Source organism: Octodon degus, unplaced genomic scaffold, assembly GCF_000260255.1.
Source record: "Octodon degus isolate 3935 unplaced genomic scaffold, OctDeg1.0 scaffold00026, whole genome shotgun sequence".
Taxonomy (NCBI): domain Eukaryota; kingdom Metazoa; phylum Chordata; class Mammalia; order Rodentia; family Octodontidae; genus Octodon; species Octodon degus.
Genome location: NW_004524602.1, coordinates 8,248,401 through 8,264,901, shown reverse-complemented (window position 1 = coordinate 8,264,901; position 16,501 = coordinate 8,248,401). Strand labels below are relative to the sequence as shown.

The window sequence follows — 16,501 nt, the reverse complement described above, 5'->3', positions numbered from 1 at the left end:
TTGTATATTTTTTTTCCAGATGAACTTTATTTATTTGTTTATTTTTTTGTGGAGCCGGGGATTGAACTCAGGCCCTTGCACTTGCCAAGCAAGCACTTATTCAACTGAGCTATGTCCCTGGCCTACCAGATGAACTTTATTTTATTTGTTTGTTTGTTTGTTTATTTATTTATTTATTTATTTATTTATTTGAAGGTTTTACAGTTTATTAAATCCTCTCCTGAACAAAGTCGCAATCACTGCAGACAGGCACTGCAGAATCTACTCCTTCGGCTTTTTGCCACCACCAACGTTAGCCTTTGCAGTGCCCCTGACTTTCTTCATTCTGTTCTTGCGTTCCTTCCACTGCTTTCTTGAGGTCTTTTCCTTCTCATACAGGCCGTGTCTTGCAAGTCTGTGTTTGGGCTCATTTTTCTTCGCATAATCCAGGGAATCATAAATCATGCCAAAGCCAGTCGTCTTGCCACCACCAAAATGGATTCTGAATCCAAACACAAAAATGACATCTGGTGTGGTCTTGTACATTTTGGCAAGTTTTTCCCGAATTTCTGTCTTAGGTACTGTTGCTTTCCCAGGGTGAAGGACATCAATGACCATTTGTTTCCTTTGAAGAAGCTGGTTGGTCATGAATTTCCGGGTTCGAATAGTTACTGTGTCATTCATGATGGCAACAGAGCCTCAGACAGCCCAGGAGGAAAAGAGCCAGATGTACTTTAATAAGAGATTTTCTTTGTTTGGGATCTAATCGGCAGACTAGGGGAGGTCTGGCATCTATAGTTCTAGGCCTTTTTATCCAAAAGAAAGATATCTCCATTTAGCTGTTTTTTTTTTTTTTTTTTTTTTTGCGGAACCAGGGATTGAACTCAGGCCCTTGCGCTTTCCAGGCAAGCCCTTATCCTACTGAGCCATCTCCCTGGCCCCTCTTTTATTTTTCTGTTGAGATATTTTTAAGGTTTTATAATGTTAAAACATTTATTCATTTATTATGTATTTGGTACAGGGCCTTAATACGCGGCTTGGACTCGTAGTGATCCTCCTGTTTTCAGCCTCCCTGATGCTGGGATTATAGGCGCATGTGCACCACCACACCCAGACTTGGTGGCTGGCTCAGCGTGCCTGGGGTGGGGGCCGGCGCAGCATGTGTTGCTGGGAATCAAACACCAGATCCTGTGCTTGCCTAAGTGGGTGCTTACTCCACTGAGCTATCTTGCCAGCTGTATAATTTCTAATTGCATTTTTTGATTCTGATTTATTTTGGGGGGATACTGGGTATTGAAGCAAGGGCCTTTGCACCGAGCTACATCCCTAATCCTTTAAAAATATTTTAAAATTTTGAAACAGGGTACATCTAAGTGACTATGTTGCCCAGGAAGCTGGGTTTGAACTTGCCATCTTCCCACCTGAGCTTTCCATAGTTCTGGGGTTCAGCTGTGTGCTACCATACCCAGCTGAGGAATTTTTCATTATTTTCCATTATATAATCACATATTTTGCATTTATCTTAATTAGGTTTGCTTAATGCTTACACATTAATTTTTTTTTTTAATTGTGTTTATCTGATGCAGGGTGTCACTATGCAGCTTGGACTCATAGTGATCCTCCTGTGTTGGCCTCCTCAGTGTTGGGATGATAAGCGTGTGCCATCACACCTGGTTTCTGTGGCCAGAACAGAAACCAGTGCCTGGGGCTGTGGGGCCCACGTGGCATGCGATACCGGGGATTGAACCTGCATCCTTGCGCTTGCCAAGCAGGTGCTTAGACCCCCAAGCCATCTTCCCCAGCCCCTATCCCCAAAGAGATAAATTTCAGTGGTTCATAAGATCCTACTCGCGGGCAAGTTTAGACCAAATTACATTTTTCGAATTTGCCTATGCTTTTAAAATTTGTTGTGCTCATTCCTTTGGAGAGGAACTTGCCTATGCCTATACATTTTTCATGTTTTTATAAACGCACCTTAATGGATTTCCCCTTAAAAATGTTTATTTATTTTAGTTGTCTCTTTTGGATGTCCCCAGATAACACTAAGCATCACTTGCAGGTAATAATGTTGCCTTCTCATTCCTGGAATTCAGACCTGTTTCTTTCATCTGGTTATAGTGGTTAAAATTGCCAGGCAGTTATGAAGATGCCGGGTCGCTTTGGAACCCGTTCTCAATACACATTTGTTTTCAGATTCAGATATGGGCCGGCCATCCCAGTTCATGTAAAGATCTGCAAAATCAATCAGTGTAACCTTGTCCTGTTTCAGTTGCAGGTTTGGACAGAAGGGCCATGTGCCTCCAAGGTCATATGAAAGACAGTGTCAGGGTTGCGTGGGCCTCGATCTCTGACCCCTGACCTGTTCTCACTGTGGGGCAGAGTAAGCCGTTCGCCTCTGACCTCTGGTGGGATACTGCCCTGCAGAAACAGCCAGACTGGCTTTAGTGCCTGTGTTTTCTTTATTTCAAGCAATGTCTGTTGTATTAAAGTAACATGACCCAGACTGTTGACAGTCGTATGTAGTACATGACCTAGATAATTTCAATGCGAGAGATAAATTTCAGTGGTTCATAAGATCCTACTCACGGGCAAGTTTAGACCAAATTACATTTTTCGAATTTGCCTATGCTTTTAAAATTTGTTGTGCTCATTCCTTTGGAGAGGAACTTGCCTCAACTGGTAGGAACAATTTGGGATTCAGTGCTGTTTACATACCTCCTGTGGGCCAGGTCCTGTGTGGGGATGGTCCCTGCCCTTGATAGGCTCGTGGCCAGCTAGTTGACTGCCTTTCCTAAAATACTGTTTTCCCTCAGATTCTAATTCCTCTAATAAAAATATATTTTAAAAATAAATTTTGGTTTGGGCTGCCTTCTGAAATTGTAGAAAGCCTCACTGACCTGCTGCATGTTTTCTGTTGTTTCATATGCAGTATCAGATGTAAACAAAGGACACAACAAGACCAGTTAGAAAGGATGTCCACATCATGTGTGCAGTGCCCCTCTCAGGACACGGTCTTCTGCTCGCCACCCCCTGGGCCCAGCCAGAGTGCCAGGCCCCACCTCATCTGGATCCTGCTGAAGTTCCCCAGCTCAGGTGCCACCCTCTTTACTTTGCACCTCAAGTGGGAGCTGTTGCCCTACTTCAGCCTCTCTGTGAGCTATATGTGCCCCAGTAACATGTTGTGGGTCTTTTTGTGGGTGGCTAGGCTTGTCTGCCCTTGGAGAAGAGGCTGGTGGATGTTTGTACTAAGGGAAAGCTGACTGGGGGATTGCTTTTAATCACATGCAATCAGAAGGAAGCTGAAGGAGAGCTTGCAGCCCTTGTGCTGGGTGGAAACACCCTCCTACTGCTGACTGCGTTCAGGCATGGAGGGACATCCGAGGAGTGAGGAGACCCAACTGCTTCCCGTGGTGGGCCGTCGGCGCTTGTGCCAGGACAGGAGCTTGGGAAGCCAGCTTCTCCTCCTGCAGCCTGCCTGGCATCCTGGGGCCTCAGGCCGGGGAAGACTCAAAGGGCAGTGTCAGACTGGGAGGATGGGGGTGCACAGCTCTTGCCTGCTGAAGGCGGCGCATGCTCCAGGAAGCCCGCCAGCGCTGTCTCCCCACAGTCCACTCTTCCTTCTACGTGGGTACCAGGCTTGTTAAGCACCACTTTCCTTGGAAAACGAAAGCTGGCTGACTCCACTGTCTGCCCTGGAAGGGAGCAGCGTGGGCACTTCTGCTGGGTGTGTGCGACATGACTGAAGACAGAGTACTGGAACACTACGGCTTGGGCCTTCTTACAAGCCTGTGGTTCCACTTGAGGTGGTACTGGCAGAGCACAGCTCTGGATCACCACCTCTGAGGCATAGATGCCTGGATTCTGGGCGCCCACGTCGCCTAAGGCCACAAAGAAGGAACTTCGCAGGATCTGTCCTTTGCAGCTCCCAGCTGGCCTGAACTGGGGGACACCCACCTAGCCCTGCTTCCTGTGTGGCACTGCACCCCGATGCCCTGGAATCTTGTGTCTTCTCCATGGACTGCAGCCGTCTACAGAAGTCCCCTCCTGGACTCCCAGAGGTGGCCTCCAAACTACCCTGGACGTCTTGCCCGTCTCCTTCCACAACTCCTGCTTGGATGCCTGTCTCCTCTACTACACAGTGAGCCCAGGACTTAGAAACCCTGAGAGTGGCAGACCAGAATCTAATCCACCCTGTGGGTAATTGGTTTACAAGTCAGCCTTCCTTGGGGTGTGTGGTCTGTTACGTACCTCACTTTGCTGAGGTTAACCTGTCCTGTGGCCAGAGGAACTAGAGCGGCTCGTGCAGAGTGGTGTCCTAAGGCTGAGCACTTAAAAGTTGGTTGTGTTTCCTGTTAGCATAGGGAGCCCTTAGCTCTGTCTAAATAATTACTAACTAGCAGATGTGCATACTTGCTAACATCTGTGAGTTGAAATACGGATTTTGATGTTGATTCAAGGTTGAACTTCGGGCTGCTTGCCTTGAAATGACAAAACTGTCTTCCAAGGCTGCTGTTTCTCTCCTCTCCCATCCACAGTGAGTGGCGCCCGACTCGCCAGCTCTCAGGACCCTGGGAAACAGTGCAGTCTGCAGCACCCCTGCCTCCCTTTCTGGAGCTCTGCTGTCATGAGGGGCTTCAGACTAGCTGAGAGCGGGACTGACCCCAGGGGACAGCAGTGGCAGTCTCGTCGCAGAGTCCTTGGCACGCTGATCTCAGCCCTTGTTTTCTGTTCACCTGCTGTTGAGTTCACCTCTCTTCATAAGTTACTTGGGGAAGTCTGAAGTAAATGAAGGTGAAGCCCTGACCCCTCTCCCAACTAGTCCAGCCCGAGCCCTAGGCAGGGACCCTTATGAAGCTGATACCCAGCCAGGCTGGTGAAAGAGCACTGTGCCTCTCCTGGATGCCGCTTCTGTGTGTGCCCTGCCAGGCTCTGAGGCCAGTCCTGAACACTTCCAGCTCAGAGTAAAAGGGAGAGACATAAGACAAGGGCCAAAGACTTGGAAGGCACAGGCTTCCCAACCCCCTGCACCGCTGACCATTCCCTTGGTCTAGGGGTCAGCCTGGGGAGGGTGTGGAGGCACGAGGCTGGCTGGCTGCCCTCCCGCAACCAGAGCCCCCAGGTGTCACTGTGGCTGGTGGGTAGGCTCTGTTCAGCCTACTTTGGTCACAGGACAGTTTTTTAAATGTGAATGCCAGCTACTGCTTATATGGTGTTCTGTGAGGGTGTTCTCTGAAGTCTGCAGGGGTAGGAACGAAAGTGCCGCAAAGTCAGATGACACTCAGAGCCAGGGGACCCTATTCTTAGGTGATGACTGATACTGAATATGATTCTACTTTTCTTTAGGATTCTAAGGTTTTGACCTAATGGGGTTTGATAGTCATGTTTCAGTCCCCATTTTCAGAGTTTGCCCATTGGGCATTGGGCTAGAGGGACAGTGCAGCTGAGGAGATCATGCCCTGGGGCTGTTCTGATTTTGCTGTGGACCCAACACAGGGCCATCTCTCCACTTCTTTGCCGCTGAGTGTCCCCAGCTCAGGGGAAATGAGATCGAATTCTAAGGTTCTGTGGGCTGAGGCCCAAGAGGGGAATGGCAGGGTAAGCTTGTGGGGACGGCAAGGGTAGGCTCTGCCTGTGTGTAAAGCAGGAATTTGTGTAACACCGAAAGGAAGGAGCCCTCCTTCCCAGCTCCCTCACCTTCTGACATGTGGCAGTGCCTTGGTGGTTTGTAAACACGTTTTTTTTTTTTAATTTTATTTATGTGTGTGTGTGTGTGTGTGTGTGTGTGTGTGTGTGTGTGTGGCCAGCTCAGCCCACCAGGGGGCAGGGCTGGCTGGCATGTGGTGCTGGGGGATTGAACCGAGGTCCCTGTGCTCTGCTAAGCTTGTTCTATGTAGGTGCTTTAGACCACTGAGCCATCTCACCAGCCCCATGTAAACACTTTTAATTTCTTAGAAATATTTACGACGGTAAAGGTCGTATGCACAGGGGGACAGATGCCTTTGCTGAGTCCCACTTTCACTTCTACCTCAAAGAAAGGTTAAGGCATAAGTTACTCCACTGGGCACCTGTATACCCCTTGTCCTCAGGGTGCCTTTGTGGCCTGGATCCCGTGACCTGCAGGCAGGTGGGCGAGATGGTCACTTCCCAGGCTGCACAGGCACAGGGTCCTTGAGCAGGCAGGCTGTATTCAGTGCATTCCAGAGAGGACCCCTCCACAGCAGCGCTGAGCTGTTCCTGCCCCGGTGGGGAGGCGTGTGTGTGTGTGTGTGTGTGTGTGTGTGTGTGTGTGTGTACAGAGCATGATGCTGGGAGCACTCCCAGCTCTCACCTCTGCTGGGCTGCAGCCAGCCCAGCAAGTCTGTGCTGGCAGGGTGGGGCAGGCTGCAGGAGACAGGTGGGGCTGCAGTGGGGCTCAGGAGTATCCTGTTGCCCACAGTGAGGTACCTAGGAACAGAAGCAACTGGGAGGTATGGCCAGCAGCGAGGGCAGTGACCAGTCTCGCCTTCCCGTGTGACATCACTTTCTAGCGCTGCTCTCTGCCCTGGCCTGCAGCTGGGACAACCAGCCTCTGGCAGGGAGCAACTAGAGGGAAAGGGTGGGTGTGAGCCGGGCCAGAGCGGGTCACAGATGGAGGTGCTGGGCGGTTGGTTTGTATTTACAGTCTTGCTCCTGGCTCCTCCAGAGACGGGCTGACTGCAGACTTTTGTGCCGCTGTGTCCCTTTGTGCCGCTGTGTCCCGGTGTGCAGCGCTCCCCTGTGAGCCTCCCGCAGGCGGCTCCTCGACCCCTGCATAAGTTCCAACCCAGAGGGAGCAGGCGCCGAGCTCGGGGTCGAGGTCAAGTGCAAAGCCAGCAGTGTCCTTTCTGCTCCAGCTTAGTGGGGCCGTGGGCCTGGCCTACACCCCGCCTGGGCCGTGGTTGACCGTCAACTCCGAGCCTCCTCCAGAGCCTCACTCTAGCACTTTGGGGCTGGGGTCTGCGCCAGGCTCCCTCTTGCGCTTGGCACTTTTAAAGAAGCCCAGCTGTGGGAAGCAAAGAGGGGGGGCTCAGGGGTGTGTGGATGGGCAGGCCTTCTCCAGGCCTTCCTTGGGTGACCCTGAGCACCCCGTGACTCCATTGCACCTTGCAGGAGAACAGAGACCAGGGGCAGAGATGGGGACCTTTGGGGGGCCCACTGCCTGACCTTGTTGGCTTTGGGGAGAGACAGGAATGGAAGGAGAGGTAGGAGAAGGTAAGTGAAGGATGGGGGCTAGGGAAGGGCATGGAGGGCAGGAGGTACAGGTCCTACTTTCCTCCAGTTCTCGTGGGGCTGGGTCTCAGCCGGGGGCCTTCCCTCTGTGCCTCTTGGGCAAGGGCCTCACCTTCCACAGCGCCAGCACCAGCAGGGCGAGCAGCAGGAGACCCCCCAGCGTGCTGCCCAGGATGATCCAGATGGGGACCTCTGAGTCCTCCTGCTTGGAGATGTCGAAGGTGACCTATGGGGAGTGGCCGGGTCAGTGGTGTGCTCTCCTGGCTGCGTGACCTGGGGCTGAGGCTTAGGCTTCTGCGTGGCTACCGCCTGCCCTGCCACCACTGCACGTGCCCTTGCTTTCTGCCTTCCTTGTTCTTCCCAGGCTTCCAAACGTCCCAGTGGTGGTTTTTCACTTGCTGTCCCCCGGCCACTTCCTCCTCTGTCCTCACACATGGGGAGATGGGGTCCCAAAGACACAAGTGACTGGGGCCACTGCTCCTCACAGCCAGCGCTCTCCTGAATCCCGGCAGGCTGGGACCTTGCTGTGCCTGCCCTGCCGTCCTCACATCAAGCCCAGTGCCACAGGGCTTCCTCTGGGGTTGTTCTTACAAGAGAAGTGAGTTGCCCAGAGAGCACGAGAATGGGGGCAGGGTGGAAGGTGCGGTCTCCCGACAGACGCTCTGCTGTGAAGGGAAGGGTCTTTTGGGGGAAGAGAGTGCCCCGACGTACTCCACTAGCTTCCTGTTTCTGCGATGCGACCACGCGGGGGCAGCAGAGTCTCACATCTGCCCTCCGGGCCACATCCAGACCGCAGCCAGGGCTGCGTGGCCATCTGCGCAGGGGCGCCGTTTGGGGAGGCTGGGGCCACCCTCACCTAGCTCCCTTTGACCTGGGCGGGGGTTGTTGAGGTTGGACAGTGAGAGGCCACGGTGGTGGGACAGAAAGCAGGGCCTGCCCCTACCTGCCCCTCCATCCCATAGGAGCTCCAGGGTAGTGGTCTCACCTGGCGGCTGGGGTCGTCCTCGCGGAAGATGAAGGGACTGTGGAACTGCCGCTGCAGTGCCGCGTTCACTGTGAGCTTCAGGGACCTGAACTTGAGCTGCAGGAGCAGGGCTTGGTGGGAAGCTGGCTCTGGGGGCAGCCCACAGCACCTGCCTGCCCACCCCCGTCCCGGCCCGCCCGCCTGCCTTGCCCCACTTACTGCTTTCAGGGACCTCAGCCACAGGTTCCCCTGCAAGTGGAGGCTGAGCTCCTGGCTGGGCGCCAGCTGCACGCTGCAGTGGATGGAGACCACGTCCGAGTTGCTGTGGTTCTGAGGGGGAGGGCACACGGCAGGGGCTCAGGACGCTGCCTGGGCCACCCGGGCTCCTGGCAGGGCGTGGGCAGGGCCAGGGGAGAAGGGGTGGCCGGGAGCCTGACTTCGTGCCAATGACCAGTGGGGGAGCTCCAGGGACAGAAGTTTGGCTTCTATAATCTGTCAGTGTCACTACCATGCCCATAAATCAAAAGAGAAAGTGAGCTGGTATGATGGGCATGTCCGTACGCCCAACACACAGGCTGAGGCAGGAGGATGGCCGCAAGCTCTCCACCTGAGCTACATGGTGAATTCAGGACCAGCCTGAATTGCGTGACAAGACTGTCTCAAAAAAATTAAAAATTAAAAAAATATATCACTGCAACAGATGTAGAAAAAGTATTTTCGGAAATCCAGCTTCTGTTCCTGACGGTCAGCTGGGAAGCTTGCTGCACAGGATTAAAGGATGCGTGACTGTATCTGACAGCAAATGTCACGTTCCCTTAAAACTGGCACCAAGGCGATTCTATTTCTGTGGCCTGGGAGGTCCTGGCCAGAGTAATATGGCAAGGGAAGCAATTTATAAGGACTGAATGGAAAATAGAAAACCCAAACAAATCATCCAGCTGTCGGCCTTTCCTAAGGGGAAGCTGTCCATCAGTGCAGCTGGCTTGCTGTCCCGCCCGGAAGTGCAGGGCTTGGTCTGGGTAGACAAAATCACAGATCACAGCTGCTAAGAGCTTTGTGGGGACGGGATTGTGCGGGCCCAGACACGGGCCCATTGGAGGTGGGGTGCTGGCTCCAATTCATCCCTGTGCTTTCAGCCTCTGTCTCTTCTCTCTGCTTTCTGGTCCTGCCGACCCCCTTGGTCTGGTTCAAGGCTTTGCTGTGTCCGTCTCCCCTCTTGTTTCCTCTGCTTCCATCCAGGGCTGCACACACGGAGGTGTGGGGAAGTGCTCTTGCTCTCTCACACTTTCTCTAAGTTAGGGGCTCCCTCTGTTGCCCAGGCTGCCTGAAAATCAGTGACCCGCAGCAACCCTCCTGTCTCAGCCTCCTGAGTAGCTGGGCCTTGGTGTATATGCCACTGCACCCAGTTCAACAAACTCCTGGCTGGGAGACACATGGCCCCTGGAGCAGGCAGTGCCCCTCTAACCCAGCCCTTTGGCTCATGGTTGGGGACACTTACCAGCTGCAGGGCCTGACTCAAGTCTTCATCCGTTGGGGTGAGTCGGTACTCCGTGGTGTTCCCCCAGATGTTACAGGATGTGTTTACCTGCATGGGACAGTGCTGGTGAGACCTGGCCCCCAGGATGTCCCTTCCACCTCTGTCTTGGGCCTGGAGGCGCAAGCTGGGACCTAGGGACCAGGGGCCATGACTGTGTCCACCGAGCCCTCCCATTGACGCCTTCTGGGGTCTGGTACCTGGTTGGTGAGGAAGTCCCTCAGCACCAGCAGGCGGTTGCCACCCCTGGTGGCCACAGGAACGGTGATCTTCATCATCAGCCCATGGATGGGGAAAAAGCCCAGATTCTGGACCTGCAGCCAGAGCAGGGATGGGGGCCCTCAGCACCACCCCGGGCAAGAATGGGCCCCTGGGCCACGCAGAGCCATCCTGGGGGCGGGGACTGCTGTCACTCAGGAGCTGCTAACGCTGACCAGTGGCACTGTACGGTGGCCTAGTCACCTGCCTACGCAAACCCATCCCTGCTCTCCTGGTCACTATGTGTGGTCGCTAGTGGCACGCTGTGTGCCATCTGCAGGGATCTTTCAGAGGATGTTTGCATCTGTAGACATGAAAGAGGTTGGCCTGCGGCTCTGTCTGTTGGGTCCGAATCCATCAGAAGAAAAGCATCCTTTAGAGCAATGCCTGGCCGGTGGGGCTGAGACTTTAGCCCAGCCAGAAGGCCTGCTGCTCTTTCCCTCCATGGACGACTGCCACTTCCCTTCCTCCCGCCAAGCCCTGCTCGGCCAGTGCCTCGCTTGCCCCTTCCCTGCCCCCACCCATCTTGCTGTGTGGGAGCCTGTGCTTCTGCAGTATGCAGCCCCTTCTGGTTTCTGCCACCCCCAGGTCAGAAGAGCCCATTGCTTGGTACCTAGGCCAGGCGTGGAGACCTGCTGGCTATGAAGGGCATGAGAAAGTCACCCGTTGAGGAAGGGTGCAGCCAGCCAGTGTGGACAGCTCCTGTTCCTGCAGGGACACGTTTGCTGGCAGAGTGGCTGTTTGCTGGCAAAGCAGGGCTTTGGATAGGACTCTGGCTGCAGCCGTCCTGGTGAGCTGGGTAGCCTCAGGTAGGTTACTAAACCTCTGTGACAGGGCACTCAGGGTTCAGGTGTCTGCAGCCCCATCTCCACTCAGCCCTGGGATGGTAAATGCAGGCCAGGCTGAGGGCTGCAGCAGAGACTGCTAAATTGATCGCCAATTTTATTTTCCTTTCTGCCTGAGGGATAAAACCAGGACAGACAGATCCTACCCATTTCTGGGCCCCCTTACAGGGAAAACACTGGACAATGCAAGGTAACTGGAAGTATTCAGGGTTGCCAGAGGAGTTTCTTAGTAGGGGAATGCTGCTGCCTGGAATCAGAATGTGATGGGTGATACCGCAGCTGTCTTGGACTGTGAGGTGGATTTGGACTGTGAGACTGAGGACAGTGGAAGAAAGACTCCCCCCGAAACAGCTTTTCAAAACTGCCAACTCTGGACTTCTCTTATGGGTAAGTGGAAAGGCTAGTGTGTTTACATCATTTTTTTCTTACTAAAAAATTTTTAGGCAGGCAGTCCTGTTCTTCTCTGATGTCCCCCAAAACATTAGTAGTTTTTGATTATTAAGAACCAGAGAGGGGCTGGTGAGATGGCTCAGTGGTCGAAAGCACCTACTTAAAACAAGTTTAGCAGAGCACAGGGACCTCGGTTCAATCCCCCAGCACCACATGCCAGCCAGCCCCGCCCCCTGGTGGGCTGAGCTGGCCACACACACACACACACACACACACACACAAATAAATAAATAAAAAAATTTAAGAACCAGAGAGGAGGGAATTCATCAGGAGCCCCCTGAGCGTGTGGCTAGGTGGGGCCCTACCCCACCCCTGGGGCTGAGTCCTGAGTGCTCCTCTGCCCTACCCTGAAGACGCAGCTGAAGGGGGGCCCGATGGTGTGTCTCTCCAGGGAGCTGTTGGCCTTGACCTCGTAGTGGCTCAGGCTGCTGCTCCTGTGGACAGGGAGGATGGCAGGGTGAGCAGGGCACTGTCGGAGGGTGGAAGAGGGGAGTAGGGCTTGGGGAGGGGGCGAGGGATCTGTCACCCCCAGACAAGGGCCAGGGTTGCCGTGCCCAAGGGTGGTGCCGGCGGACTGTAAAGTTGGCAAGGAGGATGTGGCCATCGGCTCTCTGTCTGCCCTGTAGGGTGACGAGTCACAGAGCTGGTACCAGCCTCTTGATGGTCTCCTCTAGGCTCTGGGTGGCCTGTGTCCTGGGCAGCCCCATGGGTGAGCAGCTTGAAGGTGGGGGCGAGGGATAGTGTTGCCAGCTTAGGGTGCTAGAACTGCTGGTGCAGAGTGACGACGTGGCACACAGACATTTAAAGCCCTCCCTCCCCCAGACCGCCGAGCAGGCCTTGAATTTGCAGTGATCCTCCTGCCTCAGCTCCTGAGTGCTGGGGTTACAGGTATGCTCCACCACTCCCAGTTTTTTTTGTTTTTTTTTTTCAGTACCAGGGATTTAACTCAGGATCTTACACTTGCCAGGCAAGCACTTATTCTACTTAGCTATCTCCCTGGCCCCTAGTTTGTAGTTCTTTTAAATTTTATTTTAAGATTCTCCACAATGCACCCTCTCACTGCCCATGCCGGGGTGGGATACCTCCGCTGCCCATGCCAGGAGCTTGGGCCTGGCACTCACCCCATGGTTAGGGGCTGCACTCTGACCCATCAGGGATGCACCACGTGGGGACCCAGCAAGGGACCTGCCAGACTCTCCTCCCTCCTCCCTCCCTCCCTGGTGCTGACCTGGTGAAGAGAACATCTGCCTCGTACTTGAGGTGGAAGCGAAGGAGGGCCGTGTTGTCCTCCTTGGTACTGTCCTGCTCGTCACTGTCACTGCGGGGACAGTCGGGTTAGGAGGGAGCTGCCCCCCACCCCCAAGCACAGGAGGGACCTGAGGCAGCTGGGGGCAGGGACAGGCTGGCTGTTCTAGGACATTGAGGATGCCGAGGGTCTATCAGGAGGACAAGGGCTGGTGACAGCCACCTGAGCAGGCAGGGCCCCTGGCCCCCTGCTGTGTCACAGGATGGAGGACATCCTCATTGCCACCCTGTCCTGGGGAGGGACAGCAGGGCGCACAGTCTGTCTCTGACTGGCCAGTGTGACTCCTGCTGCCCTACTCAGGGCACCTGGAGAGGTGGAGGTGACAGAGGGTGGTGAGGGGACCTCAGAGATGCCTGTAGGCATGTGGTCCTAGTCACCAGGCCTGCCCAGGGCAGGAGCTGCCAGATACAAAACACATGGCCTGTTTCTCCTGGACCCCACCAGGTCTCTGGGCTTTGGTGCGGTGACCCTGAGAGGTGTTTGGTGAGAAAGGGGGTCCCGAGACACACACACCTGTGTGACTGCTCTGGCCCACCTGAGCTTACAGACACTCCAGTCTGGACTGTGCAGGCGAGCGGGTGTGCACCTGCCACACCGAAATTTGGGGTCCCCGCCCCGTCACCTGGCTGTGTGTGTGGGGAGTGTGCACTTGGTTTGCCTGTAGTATTTATATCTCAGCCGAGGATTTTGGTCATCTATGAGGCTGCAGAGTAGATAGGACCCTGCGCCCACAGCGGGGATTGTGTAGAAGGAATCATGTTTGCTGCCACATGGGCAGAGGCGTGGTGTGGACATACAGCGGCCACCTCCAGGGTGCCCGGGGCCAGACAAACCCCTGGGGGTGGGAGGCCGACTCATAAGAATGGAAGTTCCCAGTGCAAGGTAGGGGTGGGTGAGGAGGGTAACTGATGCTCAGCTCCTGGCGGCGCCATTTATGTGCTGGGAGTCCTTGGGGAATCCGCTCACCCTCTCTGAGCCCTCCTTTTCTTACCTACCCCTGGGAGGGTGGTATGGGAACAGTTCTTGCTCTGATGATTTTGGTTTTCTGTTTCCTTTTTGCAAGAGGGTCTTATTATGCAGTCCAGGGTGGCTTTAAACTGATTCTAGCCCAGGCCAGCCTCAAACTCCTGAAAGTCCTCCTGCCTCAGCCTGCCAAGGCTAAGATGATAGGTGTGCACCACCAAGCCCAGCTCTGCTGCTCTTCAGAGCTTCTGGGAGGACGACTGGACACACACAGGGCCCCAGGCTGTGGGGCCCTGACTGCTCCCTGACTTGCTGATAGCTGAGGCAGGTGCACCACTCGTGCCGGCCTGGGCCCCCAGGCTGGGGCAGGGGACAGAGCTTGGTGGCAGGTGGGAGAGGCAGGGAGCTGGGGTGAGCCTACCTGCCAGAGCTGAGCTGGATCTCCAGCTGGTGCAGGAAGATGGACTTGCTGAACTCGAAGTCCAGCCGGAAAGCCACCTGCAGGAAGGGCAGAGGGCAGCGGGGGGCCCACTGTGTAGCCACCGTCTATCACCATCACCTGCTGCCACAGGGGTCCCTCCATATATATGTTTGGTTTGGTTTCTGAGACTGGGTCTTCAGGTTGGTCCTGCCTTCACAGCAATTCTCCCGCCTCAGCCTCCTGAGAGGCGGAATTACAGGTGTGCACCACGGCCAGCTCTGCTAGAAGGCAGCCAGCACTTCCAGTGAGTAGGGGGCGCGAATAGTGCAAGGGGAGGGGTCCATCACCACCCACCACAGGATGGGGGATGGATGGATGGAGGGAGGGGTTGGGGGAGGTGTAGAGCTGCGGACAGGACCCTGGGCCTCATCCCACAGCCCTAGGCCACATGCTGGCCTGGCTCTGGCCTCTTCCTTGGGCATCACAGGGGATCTTTGCCAGCCCTTCTGCTTCCCCTGGAGTCCAGAACTCATCTCCTGTGGTGTCTGGGGCATGGGGGCGCTGAGGACATCTTGTTGGACTTAGGTCCCCCGGAGGAGCCCTGAGGCCGCATACATCTCTCCCCTCCCCCAGCCCTGCAGCCCTGCACCCTGAGCTCCCCTCTGATTCCTGTCTGGGAGCAGCTCAGCCTCAGCCCTTCTGTGGCTGTGCAGGGCTGGTGACTAATACCCTTCCATCCAGAGACTTGGCTGATAAAGGGTGGGGGGACGGTGGGGCCTGCCTAGTGCCTGGGCCAGCAAGGGGAGCTCATTTCAGTGTCATTCCCTGGGCGTAAAGTCAGCCTAGGTGCAGATGCCCGGCTGAGTTCTCCCCACCTCATCTTCCCCTTCCCTGCTCCCTGTCCCCCTGTGCCCACCCCCCAGTCCCCATCAAACCTTGGCCTTGGCCCTGAAGAAGGGGTAGCTGATGTTGCAGACTTTCTTGTTCAGCCTCCGCTCCTCATTCACACACTCGATGCTGCTGTCTGAGTCGTCCTGGGGGAGGGGGGTGGGTGAGGACACCCTCAGTGCCACCTCAGGCCCGCCGACCCCAACCCCAAGGCTGCTGCTGTCCATGACAAGCCTGGTGCATACCCTTCTGAGGCCACAGAGTCCTCTGAGCTGATGCCAGGGTGGGTCACCCTGGACAGTGAGGGCAAGGAGAAGCAGGTGCCTGGTGCCAGCTCTGCCATTCCTATCCCCCCTTATGGGTGAGCTACTACAGCCGAGGGACAGCCTTCTCTCTGGCTGTGGGATGGCAGCATGGGTGGGGAGTTGGCCATGTCTGGACCCTGGGTGTGGAGGCCACTGCCCGGCCTGGTCTCCTGCCTGCCTGGCTCCATGCAGCTTCTGGTCGGGCTCGGGAGGGGTCTCCTGGCACTGTGACTCTCAGGTTATGGCCTGGAGTGACTTTGTACCTCAGAACAAGTGGCTGAGGGCTGACGCCCTGGCAGGGCAGTAGGCATTTCTGGGGCTCTGTGTCCCCTCCCTCCAGAGCAACCATGTCTCCAGGCCTAGGGGTTCCCACAGTTTCCACAAGGCAGGCCTTGGGGCTGAGGGTCCTGGGGCTGGTGTGGGCACCTTGGCCACAGGAATAGAGCACAAGGCTGCCCTACAGCACCCCTGGCTGAGGGGAGATGAGTACCCTGTGCACTGGCTGTTCCCGGGCCCTGGGACAGCATGGGGCTCTGTCACTGTTGGCTTCCGCTCAGCGACAGCAGCTTTGCATGGGGCACAGCCTGGCACCCCCCCTCACATGCATGGAGCTCATGTGCAGACTGTGTAGGCCTGTGGGTGGGACTTGTGTGTGTGCCTGTGGTCTGAGTGGGGCTCAGCCTTCTGGGTTCCCTGGCTGGACCCGGGCTCTGAGCACTCAGCGACCTCTCAGGCTACCCAGCCCGATCTCCCATCTGTGTGGGGACACAGTGCCGCCCTGCTCCCTCTCTTCTTCCTCAAACCCTAAGACCTGCTGTGCCCTAGGAGCAAGACTCCATCATCCCCTCCCCAGGTGACAACCAGGCTGAGCCAGGGACTTGCTGACCCCTGTGTGCCCCAGATCCTGTGGCCCCTGGGCAGGAGTGGCTGTGGGACCCGGCAGCAGCCACTGTCATCCTGGCTGGGTGGGGCGGGGGATAGGAGAGTGCTGTTGGCCACAGCCATAGCCAGGCTCTTTCTGGGGGCACTGAGAGCCCAGGTGAGACTTGGGGGCCAAGGGTGTGGTCTCAGGTGGGTGGCCCACCCTCCGCTCAGCTTCCCCTCTCGGCTTCTCCTGCCAGCATGGGGACTTGGGGAGGATGACTTGGGGCAGTGGTACAGGCAATGGTGGGGACAGTGGGCCTGATGCCATTCACTTCTTACACTCTGCTCTGCTTGCCACGGAGATGGGACAGAGACTGCCTGAGGGCCCGGGACTGGGTCCACTGAGCAAACAGGTCTGAGGGCACAGAGACTGCACAGGGAGGGGACACAGAGCCCCAGAAATGCCTACTGCCCTG

At 55.7% G+C, this 16,501-nt stretch overlaps 1 protein-coding gene and 1 pseudogene across 1 annotated transcript in view; both read right to left on the bottom strand.

Annotated features, from left to right (window-relative positions):
• Positions 1-261: 261 nt before the first annotated feature.
• Positions 262-696, bottom strand: LOC105741869 (annotated as a pseudogene).
• Positions 697-5,917: 5,221 nt separating this feature from the next.
• Positions 5,918-16,501, bottom strand: part of Itga11 (integrin subunit alpha 11) — a 104,113-nt gene continuing 93,529 nt past the window's right edge. The window contains exons 21-30 of the mRNA XM_023712636.1: positions 14,904-15,002; positions 13,969-14,045; positions 12,507-12,596; positions 11,625-11,712; positions 9,926-10,039; positions 9,690-9,776; positions 8,411-8,521; positions 8,213-8,308; positions 7,340-7,453; positions 5,918-7,000 (exon numbers count right to left, since the gene is read on the bottom strand). Coding sequence (XP_023568404.1) covers positions 6,929-7,000; positions 7,340-7,453; positions 8,213-8,308; positions 8,411-8,521; positions 9,690-9,776; positions 9,926-10,039; positions 11,625-11,712; positions 12,507-12,596; positions 13,969-14,045; positions 14,904-15,002 — 948 coding nt within the window. The 3' untranslated portion in view covers positions 5,918-6,928. The remainder of the gene's footprint in view (positions 7,001-7,339; positions 7,454-8,212; positions 8,309-8,410; positions 8,522-9,689; positions 9,777-9,925; positions 10,040-11,624; positions 11,713-12,506; positions 12,597-13,968; positions 14,046-14,903; positions 15,003-16,501) is intronic.